Genomic DNA, 20,604 nt, shown 5'->3' with positions numbered 1-20,604 from the left:
AGCCATTGCTGGTACGAAGAAGTGTTAGAAGACGATGTAATAGCCATTAAACATCAGGAGACGAAGGTGGGAGCAACAACAGCGGATGTGCATGTCACGAAACGGTAGTGCAACTTCGTTAATACATTTGAATGTGGGCCCACACACACACACACACACACACACACACACACACACACATAATTGATACTGGTCTAGGTCTTTAAAGCAGTCCTGGATCTAGGTGTACGATCGGACGGCATATTAACACCATTTTTACATGCACAGAGGGCTCAGTTTTAGTCCATCGCTAATTCCATTGTATTTATTATTTTAACCATGACGGATGAAGCTGTGGAGATCTCTTTCTCATTAATCAGTTACACTGCTTAATGAGGAAAATCTGTATGTAAAAACTGTTAAAAAACATCATATTCATCACCTCAGCTAACAGTCGTACTGCAGAGCTAAAAATTAACACGCTTGGCACATTATCATGAAAATGTATGATCGATATCGTCCTGACCCCTGAAAAATCAACAGAGCAGCTGCCAATTTAACAAAGGTTGAATGTACACAAGAGATTTTTGCAGGACATTTACGGGAAATCTGAATTTGACATCAGTGAACTCTTCATTGATGTGTGATTTCAGATACACAAAACTCGACTCATTGTTATTGACCTGATCTGTCATGCATATACGTATAGTCTTTTTTAAGATTTATGCATTTCACTTGTATTCCAAAAAACTGAAAAACTGAAGAAAAATAAATAAACAAAAGATGTCTTCTGTCATCTTTATACATGATATTGTAGATTTCTTTTGTAAATCTATGAATTCGATTTTTTCTTATAAACACTACTTACATTTAGCCTCTTTCCAAAACTCTCACTCACACATTTTTGTCTCTCACTGGGACTGCATTTAGTTTAAATCATTCATATAGTCACACACAGACACACATTCCTGTACAAAACAGACATGAAAAAAGAACTAATTAACTAAATCAAAGGTAGTACAGCCAAAAGGGGGTGTGGCATAACAAACGTTCATGCACACATTAGTCTAAATAGGGCTTGAAAGAGGACATTTTCCACATTTGACTCTGCAGTCATCATATGATGAACCAGCTTGCAGCAGACTCAAGCGTTAACATTCGGCAGTTCATGCAAGTAAACAGGATACATTTTTCTCTAAACATTGTCATTATACATTAATGTTGAATACTTGAGTTGTACAGTTGTTTAGTTGAAAAATAAAACATTAGTTTCATAAAATGTAACAATGAAGCTGAATTATGAGTGTTACGAAATGTGTACAAATGACTAGTGATTCTCATATTAGATGTTTAAATATAACTTCACATACAGCTTGAAATAAAAATGTCTTCACATGTATCACAGTGGTAATAATTTTGTTAATGCATATTTAGTAATTTCCAAAAAATGCGAAATTTTATTATTTCAAAAAAATATTGCATATTGATTCATAACTTTTATATTTGTCAGTTAACATGCCAAAAATATCAATGTTTTTACATGAAATTATTACTGACTTACGACATAGTTTTGGATGAAAATCATCAGGTTATGGATGATTTATAACTTTAAATTCCACTGTGTCAAACGTTACACGTGAATGCAAACAGGTTGTTTACATTCTGGGGGGAAAATGAACCAGTGGTGGTTCAGCGGTTAAGGCTCTGGGTTACTGACCGAAAGGTTGGGGGTTCAAGCCACAGCCCTTGAGCAAGGCCCTTCACCCTATCTGCTCCAGGGGCACTGTTTCATGGCTGACCCTGTGCTCTGACCCCAGCTTAGTTGGGATATGTGAAAAACTGCATTTCATTGGCTCTGTACTCTGCACAATGACAATAAAGTTGAATCTTAATCTTAAAAGTTGTACGCAATAGGAGGAGATTTCAACATTCATCCGATCTGCTGCATTTATGTAAGATTACCAGTGTTTTCCATTAGAAAAGGTTCAGTTTCTAAATGAAGAATAAATTAATATGAAGTACATAAACAACGAAACATTTATATATATATATATATATATATACACACACAGTACTGTGCAAAGGTTTTAGGCACTTGTGAAAAATGTTGCATATGCAAACATATTGCAAATACGCATTCCCCCCATTGAGCCTACTTGCACAGGTTCTGTGCAAGGTCAGGGAGGACGAGGAGCGGGTCATTCTCGTGGCTCCGTATTGCCCCACTCAGACCTCACGCTCCTCGTGACATCCCCCTGAGGAAGGACTTTCTTTCTCAGGCACGGGGCAACCTCTGGCACCCATTCCAAGACCTCTGGACCTGTCTGGTCCCTGGACGGGACTTGGAAGAACTAACTGGTCTAACTTTTGACAGTTCACTCAGGATTCACTCATCACCTCGTCGGACAGGGGCTTATGCAAAAAAACTTTATTATATTATCTGATTAATTAAATTAAAAAAATGTAATAATAATATTTCTGGAAAATCATAAAATCCCAAAAATTATAAAATTATTGGTAATAAAAACAAAAAACAAATAACTAAATGAATGAATCAATCAATTGAATACTAAATGTAGGGCCTAAAAAAATGTATTTGCCTCCATAGGGTCTGAGAGTTTAGTTGGGCTCCCGGTGATTGTGGAGGCGGATATAAATCTGTTGCTGCTGCACAAACCTAAACAGACGCTCACAGCAAGACACACACAGACAGACATGATGGATGTGAAGCTCCTGTGGCTCATTGTTGTTCTTCTTTCTTCACCCCTGCTGACACTGTGTGACCCACTGTGAGTATTTAAAACACGCTATCTATAGATATATATATATTCACTGGATATGTCCGTTTTGAAAATGTACTTCTATTTGATTGCATGTTCTCAGGTATGTTCTGTCGGCCCCACATTTGCTGAGGGTGGGTTCCAATGAGAACGTGTTTGTGGAGGCTCGGGACTACAAAGGAGGAGACCTGAACGTGAGGATCTCAGTAAAGGATTACCCACGCAAACACTCAGAGATACTGTCCAAATCAGTGACCCTGAATGCCGCCAACAATTACCAGATCCTTACAGACATAAAGGTGACACCACTTTAATGTACTTTGCCTTAATGTAAGCTAACACCGTGTCATAACTTTCCATGTTAAAGGAATATTCCAGGTTCAATATAAGTTGAGCTCAATCGACAGCATTTGTGGGATAATATTGATGACCACAAAAAATTATTTTGTCCCTCCTTTTCTTAAAAAACAATAAATAAATATGGATTCCAGTGTGACACTTAAAAATGAAAGTCAATGTTCGTCAACAAAATGCGTATTAACATGATTTTTGTGTGATTAAAGTTACTGCCAATTTTACAACTTCTTTTGTATTGTCAACGTAATGTCAACAAACTGTAAAATGACCATTTTCAGCTGAACTTTTTTGAGCTGAACTTTTCAGCTCAAATAATACTTGAGATTTAACAAAAGAATGAATGTAGGCCTAAGTGCTTTTATAAAATGATAAGCTTCACATTCACTTCCACTGTAAGTGCCTCACTTGAACCTCTGCTGTTTCTAGCTAGAAGTGGTAAAAGCTGGCGCTTATGGCCCTCGAGCCACCAGGGGGGCCCGTAAAGCTAGGTCTTTTTTTTAAATCTAATTTTATATATTTTACATTTTTTAATATATAGTTATTTATTGTTATTTATAGTATTTTCTGGTTAATTTGTATTATTATTTATTGATAATTTATTGTTATTATAATTATTATAATTTTGCATTTTGTGTAATTAATTTATTTCAATTTTAAGTTAAATATTCAAATATCTTGAAGACTGTATTCTGGTCTTATTCTTGGGTTGGCCTGGTAGGGGGGCCTCCAATTAGGAATTCGCAGAGGGCCCCATATGCTCAGAAACGACCCTAGGGGCCATCAACTATCCTGCTGGGGCCATAAGACTTGGACCTCAAGCAGCAAGACCAAAATCGATCTGTGTTCTCACCATCGGGCTAATAGCCCGGCAGCGTTGCTCTGAAACTCACCCTTAATATTCTGCTCCAGTGCCAATTTCACACTTCCCGCCCATTTCACAAGCAAGAGGGAAGCTCAAGCTCAGGTATTATGTTATTTGAGTTTAGGTTGTATGTAAACTTTAGTTTGCTAGCAAGATAAGTTAACTTTGACAACTCATGCGACTGTAACGACCATGATGTCCCGAGTGGTCTCTCCACTAACAGCGGCACAATTTCCCAGGACACCCGCAATTTTTTTTATTTCTCATGAACCTGTACCGTTGTTCGCTGGAACACAACCTGCAAGTTTGATGACATTGGAGCTGAAACCTCTGACCAAACTCCACCTTTGACATCGATGCCACCTCAGTCCCAAGTTGGCCTTGTTTGGCCCAAGAAGGGTAATCAGTGGGCCAAAGGCCATTGGCCTCGAGAAAGCCCAGAAGAGGCACGATGAAGCCCTGGAAGTAACAGTGATAACACAGCTGGCTCTGGCATGCACTAGCACGCCCTTATTTGGCCCGATAGTGGAACCACGGCTAATGAGGGCTTGTTGCAGAACAATTTTCGACCAAAAGATTTCCATTGGGAAAAGAAGGGGTGCTGTGGAGTTTGGCAGGGCAGCAGATTTTCTGCCCATGATCGTAGGTCTATATCAAACAAAGTCTAATAAAGGTTTTGGTTACATTACAACTTAAAACAGAATACTTACACTAGTCCTGCTGTGAAAAGTGCTACACAAATAAAAATGACTTGACTATATACAATATACAATATTGTAATACAAGTGTAGTCCAAACAATTTTCCGAACCTCACGACGATTTTTAATAATAGGATCATTACAAAATTAGTCCTGTAATAACACAAGCAGCCCTGGAAAAAAGCCAAAATACCGCTAATTTTTGTGTGTGATTCATCATGATTGCACATTAAGGTTCTGATCGATTTGCTTAATCTATCTTAAGACTTATATTTTTGTTGTTTAGATCACTGTTGATAACTTCAGAGATCCTCCTGTGGAGAAGCATTATGTGTATCTACAAGCTCACTTCCCATCCAATATTCTGGAGAAAGTGGTTAAAGTCTCATTCCATTCTGGATATATGTTCATACAAACAGACAAACCCATCTACACACCTGAAAGCACAGGTAAGATTACACCAGCAGTAAATGCAGCTACTGTGCAATGTAGCATAATTTTACCAGGTAACCATCATGTCCACATTTAGCACAGTCCAGTATAAAACATGAACAGAATAATAATAAATAGTAGAAAAATGCAGTAAAGTCCTCCAAACATTGTTCTGTTCCTGGCTTTGTGTAGCACCTACTGTTCTGCTTTTCCTTTCAAGGACTCTCACGAATAATATAGACTGGCTGAAGTTTATTTATAAAAATGTCCCTTATTGTTTCAGTTTAACTTTAAGAGAATGTTCCGAGTTCAATGCAAGTTAAGCTCAATCGAGAACATTTGTGGTATAATTCTGATTACCATAAAAATTAATTTCGACTAGTCCTTCGACTAGTGCCTCACTGTAAAATGAGGTTACAGTGAGGCATTTACAATGGAAGTGAATGGGGACAACGTATTTTTGGTTTGAAGGTTTTATAACAGTACTTGCATTAATTCTTCTGTTACATCTCATGTATTATTTGAGCTGTAAAGTTGTTTAAATTGTAATTTTAGTCATTTTAGGGTTTTATGCTTTGTTGACATTACACCGTCATGGTAACGAAATTGTAAAATTGGCTGTAGACCGTTCGTTGGTGATGTCAAGTGATGCAGTTAATAGAGACGGGCCACTTCTATTAAAATGAATGGGAGCAATTGGAACACCCAACAGCAGCCAACGGTCAATGGATGTAGAAAGTGTAGTGTTTTGTAGTATGAAGCACAGAACCAGGGTAATTCCTTCGAGGCTTTTTATTCAACAACACTTATCCAACAAGTCTTATTACACTCCATCAACTGATTCTTATTCTTTCTCAGTAGCACTTCAACACTTAAGCATTACACTGCCACCTTGTGGTTAACTATGAACACCACATTCCCCTCTTACTTGAAAGATTCTTCATGTGACAGATGAGTGTTCAGAACCAAATCTTTTGTTTGTTTAAGTAACAAAATCACCTAACCTTACTGTGTACTGTTATTAACTTTACAACAACTTAAACAATGTAATTGACATTGTTTTACTAATTCTAATGCACAGTTTTATGTATTTACGTAACTATAACTGTTCACAACATATCCACAACAAGATGCATGTTCTTTTATACATGTACAATTTCACTTCACTGTAAGTCATATTCCTTCAACCACGCTGGCATTCTACGCACTCTACTACTCTTCCTAAGATTAAATGTCACTGGTGATTGCAAGCTCTCATTCTGAGTGGTAACAGGACCTGTAAAGCGAGTTAATTTAGAAACATTCCATTTCTTTTTGTCACTCAAAACAAAGGTACTCTTTCCGATTTGCTGCTCAATGCTCAGGGGTGGTGAAAACTGAGAAACACCCTTTTTCACATGCCCAGGTTGTTTCACTCTCACCTGGTCTCCTGGTTTGAAAGTGTGGTACTTGGCACCACGTCTTTTGTCAGTGTACTCTTTACTCTTGAGCTGTTTGTTACTCACAGTCTCTTTCACTTGAGCACATTTGTCACTTTTGGGGCCAACAGGAAAAACATTCAGCTTTGTACGCATTTTGCGATGATGAAGAAGCTCAGAAGGTGAAACGGCTGTAGTACTGTGTGGGGTAGCTCTGTAGCTTTGCAAGAACTCAGTCACTGCATGTTTCCATGGTTTCCCCATCTGTTCCAGCAGAAAGGATGCATTCTTTCAGGACTCTATTCCACCTTTCCACAGCACCATTCCCTTGTGGATAATACACGCTACTACGCATGTGACTTATTCCTCTCTCCTCTAAGAAAGCTGCAAACACACTGGAGGTGAATTGAGGCCCGTTGTCAGTCACAACACACTGGGGATTTCCTCTCTACTGAACACTGATTGGAGGAATGATGTGACCACCTCAGCAGTGACATTTGGAGAAAATGCTACCTCAGGCCACTTACTATGATAGTCCACGAGACAAATGGCAAAACGACAGTCGGAAGGCCCTCTCTCAAACGGTCCAACGATATCGATCGCTAGTTTCTGCCATGGCCCAGACGGCAGACTGACAGGCTGAAGAGGAGCCGGAGCTGTTTTAGCCGATTTGTCATTCAGTTGGCATGTTAAGCAGGAAGAAACAGCCGACTGCACGTGAGCATCCATCTGCGGCCACCAGAATAATTCACGCAGCCGCTGTTTCGTTTGAACAATTCCTTGGTGTGTCTCATGTGCCAGGCTTATCAATTTACAGCGCAATGTAGAAGGAACAAGAACACGATGTTCGCCTCTCCTCACTAGCACACCATCCACACAAAGTTCATCACGAATATGAAAGAAGGGCACCAGAACAGGATCCAGGTCACAGGATTTTTTCGGCCAGCCCTGCCCGATTCGCAAACGCAGCTGGGTTAACTCTGGACAGGCTCCCGAAGCAGCTACGAAATCCTCAGTAGACAATGTAGGCACCCCAGTAACGAAAGCAACCATTTCTGGTTCCACAGCACTATCATTTCCTGTCGGTAGTGGCAGCCTGGACAGACAATCTGCAGCACAATTAAGACGTCCAGGTCGGTAGATGACATCATATGTGTAACAAAGCAACCGTGCCGACCACCGGGCGACCCGCATCCCGGCCCGGCCAATTCCCTTGGTTGCCAACAGTGTAGTGAGCGCAGAATGGTCAGTCCTAAGCGTAAAGTGTCGACCCCACAGATACGGCCGCCACTTTTCTACGGCCCAGACACAAGCCAACGCCTCCTTCTCGACCGTAGAATATTTCCTTTCGGCTGCAGTAAGGGTTCTGGAAGCAAACGCTACAGTCCTTTCAACACGGTCTGGGTGTATTTGTGTCAAAACCCCACCCAGGCCATAGTCAGAAGCGTCAGTCGACACTATAGTGGAAAGGGACGGGTCAAACAACGCAAGCACTTGACTTCCAGAAAGCAGGTCTTTCAGCTCTTTGAAGCTGCGTTCAGCAGACACAGTCCAGGCAAACTTAATATCTGACGTATCTCTCAGTAGCGCACGCTAACGGCTCAGCAACAGAAGCAAAGTTCGGCAAAAACTTGCTGTACCATGAAATCAGTCCCAGAAATGAGCGCAAGGACGCAACATCATGCGGCGCAGGAGCCTCAATGATCGCAGACTTGTGTTCCTCATCTGGGAAAATTCCATGTTTGGAAACAACGTGTCCAAGGAACTTTAAGGATGACTGGCTGAACGTACACTTGTCCCGGTTCAGTTGTAGTCCTGCGTCTGACAAGCGCTGCATGACTGAGCGCAGCGTCGTATCGTGGCTTTCCTGGGTGGCACCATACACTATGATATCATCCAGGTAGTTCCTTACTCCATGAATGCCTTTCAGGACAGTTTCCATCATCTTTTGAAACGCCGATGGCGCGGAAGCAAGGCCGTACGGAACCCGGCAGTACCTGAAGAGACCATCATGCGTAATAAAAGCTGTGATGTCCCGGCAGTCCTCATGTAAGGTAAGCTGATGGTAAGCAGCCGCTAAATCAATTGTAGTGAACACTGATGAGCCGCTTAGTTCACTCAACAGTTCATCTATATGCGGCAGAGGATGGCTGTCAACAATCAGGGCCTTGTTTGGCTCACGCAGATCAACACAGAGACGTATTTTACCCCCTTTCTTCGTGGTGACAACAATAGGTGAAATCCACGGGGAAGAATCGATTTTCTCAATTATGCCATTTTGCAATAACGAGTCCAGTTCTGCAGAAACAGCTTGTCGCACAGAGAATGGAAGTCGACGAAGCTTCTGTCGAACTGGAGTAGCGTCAGGTTTAACTGTAGGCTTATGAACAAACCCTTTCACGCTCCCCACAGAAGTAACTGGAGCAGGAATAGTTTCACCAACAACTGCATGTAGTTCGTCAGGCGCAGTAACAGTACCAAAATGAAATGAACAGTTCAAAGCCCGAATTAAGTTCATGCCCATCAAAGCAGAGCCACCTTTCACAACGTAAAAACAAGCAGTGGTTACTTTTTTATTCAGTGAGACGTCCGCATGTAAGCATCCTAGCACAGGAATGTCTTCTTTCAAGTACGTGACCAGTTTCACGTTAGGAGCAGTAAGAGAACAATCCGAAAAGTGTCGTTTGTACACAACCGCAGGCAGGATTGACACCGAAGAGCCCGTGTCCACGACTAATTCAGTCTGAACGGAAGCACCATTTGGCGTCGTAACATGAACACTGCATAAATGTTTGTCTGTAGAAGTATTCATAGTGTCGGTCAACAGAACGACCACTTCAGGGACCACTTCCCGAACATCCTTAGAAGAACGGCAAACTTTAGAGAAATGTCCGGTCTTACCACAAGTGCGGCATTTGGCTCGAGCGGCTGGGCAATCGGCAGCATTAGCCAGATGATTTGTAGCTCCGCAACGGTAACACGCGCGACTCACCCGCCGTGTAGTACCAGCCACAGGTTTTGCTCTGTTAGAAAGTTCAGCACGTTTCTTCCGATGAAAGGGTTTAGAAGCCACGGCCTGAACTGAACTTTGCGCCGTGAGCATGTGAGAATTCGAGGCGCTTGTTCCACCTGACACGCCAATAACAATAGCTGTGTCCAGGGTCAGTGTTGGTTCCAGCAGGAGTCTGTCTCGCACTGCTGGGGCATACGATCGTTCGACCAGCTGATCGCGCAACATTTCACTCTCCAGATCACCATAAGCACATGATGAAGATAATTCCCGCAAAGCAGACAGGAACTGTGAAATGGTCTCGTCAGCACGTTGAGAACGCTGGCGAAAGCGATGTCGAGCGACCACAACATTCACCTTCGGAACAAAATGATCCTCCAATGCTGTCATAGCCTCTGCAAATGTAGTTCCAGTATGAGGCAACGTGTAAAACAGCCTCTGGCCTTCAGTACCCAAGCTGTGTAGTAGAATAGCACGTTTCTTAGCATCCGGCCATGCATCTCCTGTAGCATTAATAGCAAGCAAGTAATTTTCGAACATTTTCCGCCAGGTAGCAAAAGGAATCGCAGGCTCTCCACTGCATGGCAGAAAAGATGCAGGCGTAGGCACAGAAACCATCGTCGCCAATTTGTAGTGTTTTGTAGTATGAAGCACAGAACCAGGGTAATTCCTTCGAGGCTTTTTATTCAACAACACTTATCCAACAAGTCTTATTACACTCCATCAACTGATTCTTATTCTTTCTCAGTAGCACTTCAACACTTAAGCATTACACTGCCACCTTGTGGTTAACTATGAACACCACAGAAAGGAAATCCCACCTTGCAGATACAGAAATCGCTTGTCAATCAACTCAAGAATGCGTATGTGCATTAGCACTATAAGATGGTAAAACTGCATTTTTAGCATAATCTGTGATGGAACAACACACCCCTCCCATAGATTGTCACCCACATGACATTTGTCCATTTGGCGGTGTGTGATGTCTCACCTGAACCCAATGAAGAGCCTCATCACTGCTGCCTTTAAACACCGTGCACGCCTCTACTCTGGAGACCAGTTTCTACATGCTGCCGTCTTCGCAAGTCCAGGAGTGGGGAGGGTCCAGTGCGAGTTATGCCGACTTTACACTACACGATTTTAAGCCCGATTTTCGCTTGCCGACAGTTCCCCGTCTGTCGCTCTCTCGACGTTGTGTCGGAGAAGCGACAATAGGGGTCTCTCTTGAGCGCCGAATATACCTCTGATCTATGAAAAAAGGCCAATGAGAAGTTGGCAGACAGTATTTGCATACCCCGCTCCCGGACATACGGGTATAAAGGCGAGGAAATACTATGAGTTCATTCAGAAATTTTCTTTGGAGCCGAAGGTTGTGCATGCTGTTTGCTACGAGTCACACCTGTTCCTGTTTATTCCTCTGACGCTCTGCATGCTGTTGGATTGACGGCACATTACAGCGGCTTTCTCCTTCCTTGCACGGCAGTGCAGTTGCCCCTGGGCGCTTCGACAGTGCAGAAACCAAAACTCAAAGAGTTATTTAAAAGAGTGATTTTCTCTAAAAGAGTAGATTTTCAACAAAAGAGCAATACACAGCGGCGTTGAACGTCCTTTTCAGGACGCGTCTTTCTAAAGATGCCTTTCCGCCCCTGTGTAGTTCCTGGATGCGGTAGATTGCTCTCCGCTTCAGACGGCCACAGGCGTTGTCTCGTGTGTCTGCGATCACACCACAGAGGCATATTCGGCGCTCAAGAGAGACCCCTAGTGTCGCTTCTCTGACACAATGTCTCGTTCCCTCCATCAGGGAACGGAGGTTACATCCTTAACCTAGATGTTTTGTGGAGATCACAGACAAAAGCCTGAAATCGGGGACAAATCGGAGCTCGCTCCCGTGACGATCGCAATGTATGAACTTTCAAAGACGCGATTTGAGAGAATCGCCGATGCGTCGCCGATGTCAGCGAGATATTTAGAATGTTAAATATCTGGACCTGTCTGCGACTTCAAATCATGCAGTGTGAAATATGTTTTGAGAGCAAGAAACGGGCGGGAAGTTTCAGTGGGAGGAGTCCTGATGTATCGGCAACAGAATATCAACTAGCGGCTGCGGTATCAAGAAACTCATTTGGAGGAAATGGAGGAAACATTAGTGGGATATTGTGAGCAGCAGCAGCGCCTATTTGATGTTTCCTCTGAACTGCAGCACAACCGGGTGGAGAAAGAGAAGAGTTGGAGAGAAACTGGCACTTCTCTTGGACAGTCAGGTAAGAAAACAGGTTGATTTTTCAGTAGGAGGCTCTTTTTCATATTGTAACCAATAAAATACATGAATAAAAACATACACATCATATTGTGAAATGCTTAACATATGATCATGCTTTTGTTTTCGTATCTCGTATCATTTCTCGTGTGTTCTCTGTTGTGAAATGTAATTTCTCGTCCAGACAGAGTCGTCGGGATTCGTCAATAGTGAAATGTTTTGTAATGTGTCACTCCTGTTGCTGATTCCTCATGTAATGTATAAACAATATGACTTCCATGACAAGACAGACAGTTGTGTAATATGAACGGTACCATGATCCGACGTCTTTGAAAGTCATGTAGTGTGTAGGAGCCATTAGATACATCGCCGGACCCACACCCTGGAACACTGACGCGAGTTAGATGCAATGCTGGGGATTGAAGCATGCGTCGCTGCCGAGGGGCCTGGATGACGAGGCACTATACCCCTCAAATGCCGCTCAAGTTAAGTCGCCACACCACGTGCCTCGGAACAAGGAGGGGAGCGCGTCCTGCAGCCGATATATTGGATTTTGCTACATTTCACATGGCAAGAGATTAGTTTATAATAACAGGGTGTTTACATGGTCTTAAAGGTACAGTAGTCACACACACAATATATATATATATATATATTGTAAGGGGGATAAAGGGAAAGGAGGAGGCGAGAACCGGCTTAACAATATAAATAATATTTAATTAAATAAAAAGCACACACACAAAAGCTGCCAGTAATTCTCTCTCTCTCTCTCTCTCTCTCTCTCTCTCTCTCTCTCTCGCTCTCACTCTCTCTCTCTCTCTCTCTCTCGAATTGTCGTCACCGGCCGCATTTATCCATTGCGCACCCCATCAGGCTGATTGGGGACCGGGCGTGTGTCATTCCAGCCCGGCCCCGCCCTGCTCCACTTTACATATATATACTGTATATATGTAGATAGATAGATATTTTTGTTCTTTGAAATTGTATACAGTATTGTTGTTTTACAGTACTGTATTTGATAACATCAGCATTCCAAAAAAAACAAACAACAAAAAACTATGTTCAACCCATATTTCTTTTTTTCTTCCCTTTTGCAGTTCTTTACCGGATTTTCTCTCTGACTCCAAACCAGCAACCACACAGTCTGCCTTATATCTTAGTGGAAATCACGGTACACAATGTTATCTCACATATACACAAACACACACACACACACATACTTTATTAATGACGACCATTATTTTAGTGCCTAAGGAGAAACAGGGGGAGTTCACTAAGGATGAATTGCGCCCATTAAATACACTGGTTATTTGCTTAATTCACTAAAAGAATTACACAGATCAGGCAACAGCACAAACGTGCCCACAAAATCTGTGGTGAACGCAGTTTGCACATGCAATTCCGTTCTTGTGTGCTGATTCTGAGTCCTTTAGCAGTGGATGCAGTACATCACCGTTATCTGACACACACTACCATAAGTGTAGCTTGACTACACCGCACATCTGGATGTATGTAATTTAATAACACTCATGATCATCTGGCGGTAATAGCATGATGTTAATTGCAATTTTTGTGAATGAAGCGCAATCTATAATGAGCCTACATTAAACAGAAAGGAGGCCTATTTGAGCAGAGAGGCATGGCAATGACATTTATCGTATTTTAAGTAGTAAGTCACGTTTTTCCTTTTCATCATCCGAAAGGTCCTTCGACTTAAAGTCCGAGCGCCTTATATACATAACGTAACAATTAAACACACTGTGCACCAAAACACATATGCTTACACACAAACAGATTAATGCATCATTCATAGAGATGGTAGTAGTGTTTTTTGGGAGTTTTTGTCTTTACAAAGTAATTATTACAACCTGTCTTTCCATCATAACATTATTATACAAACAAACTCTAGACCAATGTCAAACAAAACATCTCACATACCCACAAAATGATGTTTCATCACAATCGTAATAAAAACATTTGGCACCAATTAAAATTAACTGGGCTTCACACAAGACACCAACTATTTGGTGATTTTTGATCACACATAACTTGAGGTGTGTATGTCAAATGGTCCTTCCTCTCTTCCCTCAGAGCACCAGTTAAGGATTTTCACCTTAACAGTGCAAGAATGATCCGAATGGACCATTCAATAAATTACAAACATCAATTGGATGGTGTCGTGAATGAAGAAGGTGCGGCTAGTGGTTTTAATGAAACTATAAATAAATACAAATAACAGGTAGACACGGGAACAAATCAAACATCCACGATGGGAAACTGAATTTTTAACAAGAGCAAACATTAACACGGGTGAGGCACAGGGTCAAAACACATACAGGAACAGACATGCCATCTACATTTAACGACCGACTACGAATGGTGAAAAAACAGGGGATCATGACAGATGGAGTGGTTCAACTTAGAAATCTGAAGGATTTGTTAGATTCATCCTAACATTTAGAGCCCATCAGTATCTGTATTCCAAAGATAAACAAGAATAACTAACAACATCTACAAAATGGTACTAATATGCTAAAGGATCATACAAATGGATAGGTAATAAAAGTGCATAGGATGGAAAGATGCAAGTGGATAAATTGGATTTGGGTTGGGCATAGAGACAGCAAGTTACTGACAACTTCATCCCATCGGAAAAGTGACTAAAAAGTATGCTGTGCGTTGACGATTCACTGATGGTAACTGACACGGCTTGTAAAAAGTTGAGCGTATCAGCAATGAGGTGAACATCCCTGGCCAATTCCTGCAGGATCAAATCCAATGCATGTGTGCAACATAGAGAGCACTGGGGCACTGCTGTCTCAATTTGGCCTGGACGCCTGATACTGCAGATGCCAAGACATAGTGCTTGCACAGTCAAAACTAAAACTTTGAACGCGCTACATTGGCACATTAAGATGCAAAGAAACATCTTTGATGCTTGCAAAAAGTGTGTCAGCTGTGGAATTAGGAGTGTTGTAAAAACACAGGAATGTGTGGCGGTTGTGGCTCAGGTGGTAGAGCGGGTCGGCCACTAATCGCCTTTTTAAACTTAACGGTATTTAAAGCTCTTTACACTGTGACTCATTCACCTATTCATACACACATTCATACACCAAGGTGCTAGCCTGCCATTGGAAGCAGCTTGAGGTTCAGTGTCTTGCCCAAGGACACTTTGGCATGTGGAGTCATGTGGGCCGGGATTCGAACCACCAATCCTGCGATTAGTGGACTCTACCACCTGAGCCACAGCTGCCCCATAACATATAGTGCATAGTGCATCCGCAGGAAAACATACACCGAATTGTCAGACAATGTGTGGTCTGGAGAGGGCATATATAGTTTTATAGATGATTCTGCTTACAGATAAATTCCCAATTCAGCCGCACTACAAAGTCACATTTGCCTGTGGCCAGAGAGCGCAGAGTTGTCAAAACCGTTATCTACGGTGTAAATGGGTTGTTATGATTCATAGTATCATATTCGGAGTTAACTGCATCTCTAACTAACGTTGCAATAATGAAAGCACCCTTGCAATTTAGACGATACATTTTTTATAGGTCAATGTCAATATTATAATGTTATTTTATGTATTATATTGACTCAATTGCGATTCATGCGATACCTTTTTCAAAGGTTTATGTCATAATAATATTATAAAACATTGTTTTGGATTGATGACAGCAGGCATGCTTCAGATCATTTGTGAGTCACTCTTAGGGATTTAGGAATCCTCAGGATGACTTCTAAGCTTTTGTAGGTTTAGGGGCTACTTTTAGCATTAAAATGTTGAATTATCATGAATTTCTAGTCCTAAAATTAGGAGTTAATTTTTGCATTGGAGCTACTTTTAGGCTTAAGATTTTATTTGTGAATACGGGCCTTGAATTACATCTCACATCCAATTGTTCCTTCGTTGCATCCATTTTCGAACATCAGGCAAATCGTGCATCTGTTCCATCATAAGATGCCAGAATACTCCATCTTTGTGATCATACCCTCTGAGTGGCCGTCCGTGCCGGCCGAGAAATCTGGTAGATCTAAACATAAGCTCCAAAGCCTTCCTGGCCTTTTGTTGGTCTTTCTCAAATTTTACAGAGAGCATAGCACTGATGGGCTTGATATTGACAGTTGCTAGCATCCTCGATGATTCTAAATGAATGTCTGACATATCATGTTGAGTGAATTCTGTGGTTGTTTTGTGCCATTTATGAACTCTTTACTAACTCTTTTGCTTTGCAACAAATTAAACAAACCATGCAGTCCTTTATAATGTCACAGTAAAGCCAGCTCCATTACGCAAACCAGCTTGACTGAAAACTTCTTTCAAAAGATTCTGTTCCGAATCTTCTGGTGGGAAAAGAAATGTTGGGCTGAGGTGGCTTTTCAGTAAGTGGGATAACTATACCTGATGGGGCACTCTTTCCTAATCCCGAAGTCTCTGCTGGCAGGTTATGATACTCACCAAGCGCTAAGACATTGGGTTGGCATAAATCTCTGCTAACCTCCTCATAGGCAAGCTCTTGCATCTCACAGGTTGGCTCTTGCACCTCCTCCAAAGTGCCTCCGATGAAGGTGGCTGGAAGGTGGGGTGGACATGAAGAGCTGTTGAAAGAGGACAAGAATGTTGATCTTCTGGAAACCCTTAGAGGGTTCTTGAAATCTGGAAGTTTGCTTGAAAAAACATTTCACTGGTATTCTGTAGTTATATCCTGGTATGGGGATTTCAAACTTACTGTTGCCGTTGTGTCTTGGCGTGAGACTTGGTACTTGGTCGATCTGTTGTTGTCTCTCTGGATGGGAGACTCAGAATGTTGGATGACCTGTTAGTGTCTTTCTCTCTCCTTGTGAAGCAGAGACTAAGAATGCTGGATGTTTCATATTCTGATAGTGTCTTTCAGGATGATTTGGCCATTGTTCTGTGAGCGTCCCCTTGCTCACCAGCCGGAGACTCATAACTTTAAAGTGACGTACTCTGCTAGTTTCTCTCTGGACAGGAGACCCAGAACTTTGAAGTGTTGTCTTTCAGCCTTATCTGATGATAAAAGGCATTTATTTATGAAAGGATTACACGCATCAGAAGCCTGATCACCTCAACATGAATTTTCCTCCTCTGTAGTGGATGAAAAAAGCTTTGGAATACCTTTGCCTTCTTGTTGTCCATTGTTTACTATACAGTGAATTGGATAATTAGCACAGAGAAAAGTAGGTTGCAAATATCAGAAATATCTATGGACAAAAAGTTGCTAAATTTAACGAATGAAAAGAATTCAACAGTCTTGTTTTACTCACAAACTAAAAGCTGTTTATTGTATTCAGCCAGGGCCATCCTTAGGGCGGTGCTACCGGTGCGGTCGCACCAGGCCCCACGGTGATCGGCTCTATCGCCACTACTGAGGGAGACAGGAACGCTCTCCGCCAACCCCACTGAATTTCACACCATGTTCACCCACTCTCGCCCTCTTTTTTCCCAACTGCTCCCGTACCCGTAACCCTGCCTTTGTTTTCCACATGGAGCAAAAGCTGTAAAAATGGACAGCAAGTGTACACAGAGAACGTTTTACTTTTCTGTTATTGCTATTATCAGATGACGCATGACAAGATGCCCATCTTATTTGCCTGAAGTTGATTTCTTAATGATAAATTACAATTGTCCAGTCCGAGTTTAACATCCTTTGATGACACAACATGTCCTAGCTTTGCTTTGCTATTCTTCTAATGCCGTGTTGACTACCTGCATTGTCTGCTCTTAATATTAGGTACTTTGATGCATGTGATCTTTATGCCTGCCATTTCAACCTTTGACAGGGTGACTTATACAGCTGTGTGACCTATCTGTGTTTTTTTCCTCTTAATTATACGATTTTGACTCAACTTCATGTCTTCAAAACGACAACTTCAAAATTCAGTAAATACTCAATGCAGTGCAATTTCAGAGCCAATTACGCTACTTAAACTAGATTTCATGTGGTTAGTGAAAAAGACGCAGGTTTTTTTGCGCAGAAATACCACACACAAAAATGGAGCAACTGTTTAGTGAATTCACTTCTCAATCTCAATGAAACAAAAGCTGATTTCTTATTTTTACATTGCATTACATGATTCTTAAGGATCCAGAAGGCAACATAGTTGAGATGAAGAAGATACATCCAGCACAAGGGATGATATCCCTAAAATACCCCATACCTGAAATTGCAAGGTTTGTTCATCTGTGATGCAGCATAAAGACTGCACCTTTTCAACCAAAGTGAAATGACTGGATTTTTTTTTTCAGTTGTGTATGGTGTCTAGCAGAGGTGGGTAGTAATGTGCTACATTTACTCCATTACATTTACTTTTATAATTATAAATTTAGAGTAGGTTTAAAAGTGGGTACTTTTTACTATATTTTTGTACTCTCACTCAAGTACATTTCTAATGATTTTTTTACATTTACTTCTTTACAATGGGTGGCATTCCTGTCGTTACATTAATGGGTTTCATTTGAATTAACGCGTAATTTATTGAGAGATTATTGAATGGGACTTTTACTCAGACTGTCACTCAGTCACTGCTGCAGCATCAAACTCTTCAAAGTGAAACACTTACTTCGCTCCACACAGTGAAAAAAAGAATAGTGTATATATATATATACACTTATGCCCTTCCCTTTAAGAACGGCCTTTATAATTTACAAAAAATCACAAGCACTTTCATTATAAATAAATTCCCTTCCCGACTGGGTTCATAAGGAGTTAATTCATTCTATATGACAATAGTTCATATATTCGTTATGAGTGCTCTCTTCCTGGCCAACACAAGGATCACTCAGAGTTCTTGAGGCACGAGTGATGCGCTCCTTTTTCTCAGTCAGAAATTCTGAGGAAATGTTGTCTGTAAAACAGGCGGGGCTCAAACACATTATTAGAATATTGCTGTTATTGTAGAGAGGTTTCAAATAGGTTGTGTATGAAGGCATGAAACTTACACATTGTCTTGTTCCCTTCATCTCAGGGAACCGAGGTTACGTACGTAACCGAGACGTTTTTAAGTGTACATTTTAAAATCAGCGCAGCAATATATCAGCACGCTTTCTCCTGCGTCTCGCATGTCAAGAGCTTATTTACGCATTTACCCCATGCCCTCGCGGGGGTACTGGAAACCTTCACAGCTACTTCAGGTGGATTAACTGTATAAATCCATATAAACATACAAGTTAATTGTAAATCACTGCCATTCGATGTGATCGACAACTGGAGCGTGAACATGAAATGTACACTCCAAATTAGAGTGCATTGTCAATAATAATGAGTGAACAAAAGCAGGGAACGAGTGGCTCACACAGAATTCAGACACTCCTACAAAATGGAAGACTATAATAGTGCACTTTATAGTGTACAGGGGCGGTTTTAGAAACGGCGAGTGTTTTACGACCGGGGTTGGTGCCCTATTCTCTAGGCTGCATATATACATTTAGAGAGTGGCGGTACTGCTGTAAAGAACTAATTATCTAAATACTTACGACACTGAAAACTGTAAATACACTGAAATAAGACAGGACTTTAAAAGTTATGAAATAGCGAAAGAAGGCATTAATAAAGCATGATCTTGCTTTGGTTTATATTTCAGCATTATATATAATGTCCTTGTGGGACATTTACACTGTAATAATTACTAGCAATGTTTCCAAACCTCTCTTCTTATTGGCAAATTCATCCAGATATGACAAGAGCACAAAATATAGTGAACTGATGGTTCACCCAAAAATTACAATTCTCATTATTTACTCACTCCCATGCCACCCCCAGATGTGTCTTTCTTTCATCTGCTGAACTCAAATGAAGATTTAATAGAAGGATATTTAAGCTCTGTAGGTCCATACAATGCAAGTGATTGGGTGCCACATTTTAAAGCTAAACAAAATCACATAAGCCATCATAGAAGTATTCCATAAGACTCCAGTGGTTAAATCTGTGACGTAATGAAGCTAGGAAGCAAGTTGCAAGTTGACAATTAGTTTATTGACAGTCAAATTGAGAAGATAGGGGAAAAGTCCGGGGTGATGGTCTAGTGGCGCAGAGTCTCCAATGGTCAGATGATCGTGGTGAGAAGAGTGAAGAGAAGTGTTGAACAGACACGGCGAATCCGGGTAACAGCAAACAGGACACGAAACAGGGACAACGAGAGAACTGGACTGGAACTCTGAAGAGCGAACAACACCGGACATCACAAACAACGATCTGACAAGGAGATGAGAGAGTGGTGAGAATTTAAAGGGAATGGGAATGAGTAACAGCTGGTGAGAGGAGTGATTGCGGCAGAGCGCTAATCATGGTACAAACAACACGCCCACACATTCACGCACCCACACAACACACACTAAGAACAAGGCACGAGACAAGGAAGAGACATAGGATTAAATACCGTGACAAAATCAGTATCGTCATGTGATAGCAGTGGATGAGAAACAGAGAAACAGATCATTTTCACATTCTTCTTGTGTTTTTTGGTGATTCACATTCTTCTCTGCTGGGCAGGGAGAAAACTGTCTAGCAAAAAATTACTTCAATATTGATCTATTTCTCATCCACACCTATCCTATCACTTCTGAAGACATGCATTTAACCACTGGAGTCTAATGGATTACATTTATGCTGCCTATATACGCTTTTTGGAGCATCAAAATTTTGGCTAACAGAGATAAAATATTCTTTTAAAAATCTCAATTTGTGTTCTGCAGAAGAAAGGAAGTCATCCACTTTTTCGGGATTTTTTGAGATTTTTGGCTAAACTATCTCTTTAAAGTGAAAGCTCAGTCATAATTTAATATTCTG

The 20,604-nt window shown here is 41.3% G+C and overlaps 1 protein-coding gene across 4 annotated transcripts in view; it reads left to right on the top strand.

Annotated features, from left to right (window-relative positions):
* Positions 1–1,088: 1,088 nt before the first annotated feature.
* LOC127651149 (complement C3-like) overlaps positions 1,089–20,604 on the top strand; it is a 45,814-nt gene continuing 26,298 nt past the window's right edge. The window contains exons 1-6 of one of the 4 annotated variants that reach the window (XM_052136850.1): positions 1,089–1,153; positions 2,588–2,768; positions 2,863–3,058; positions 4,964–5,126; positions 12,892–12,965; positions 17,902–17,990. In XM_052136850.1, the coding sequence (XP_051992810.1) occupies positions 2,695–2,768; positions 2,863–3,058; positions 4,964–5,126; positions 12,892–12,965; positions 17,902–17,990 (596 nt within the window). In that variant the 5' untranslated portion in view covers positions 1,089–1,153; positions 2,588–2,694. Of the gene's footprint in view, positions 1,154–2,587; positions 2,769–2,862; positions 3,059–4,963; positions 5,127–11,737; positions 11,799–12,891; positions 12,966–17,901; positions 17,991–20,604 lie in introns of those variants that run through there. The other 3 variants (XM_052136851.1, XM_052136852.1, XM_052136853.1) reach the window with 3 other exon arrangements.

Source organism: Xyrauchen texanus, chromosome 11 (assembly GCF_025860055.1).
Source record: "Xyrauchen texanus isolate HMW12.3.18 chromosome 11, RBS_HiC_50CHRs, whole genome shotgun sequence".
Classification (NCBI taxonomy): domain Eukaryota; kingdom Metazoa; phylum Chordata; class Actinopteri; order Cypriniformes; family Catostomidae; genus Xyrauchen; species Xyrauchen texanus.
The sequence above is the reverse complement of the archived record's forward strand: the minus strand, read 5'-3'. Positions and strand labels throughout refer to the sequence as shown.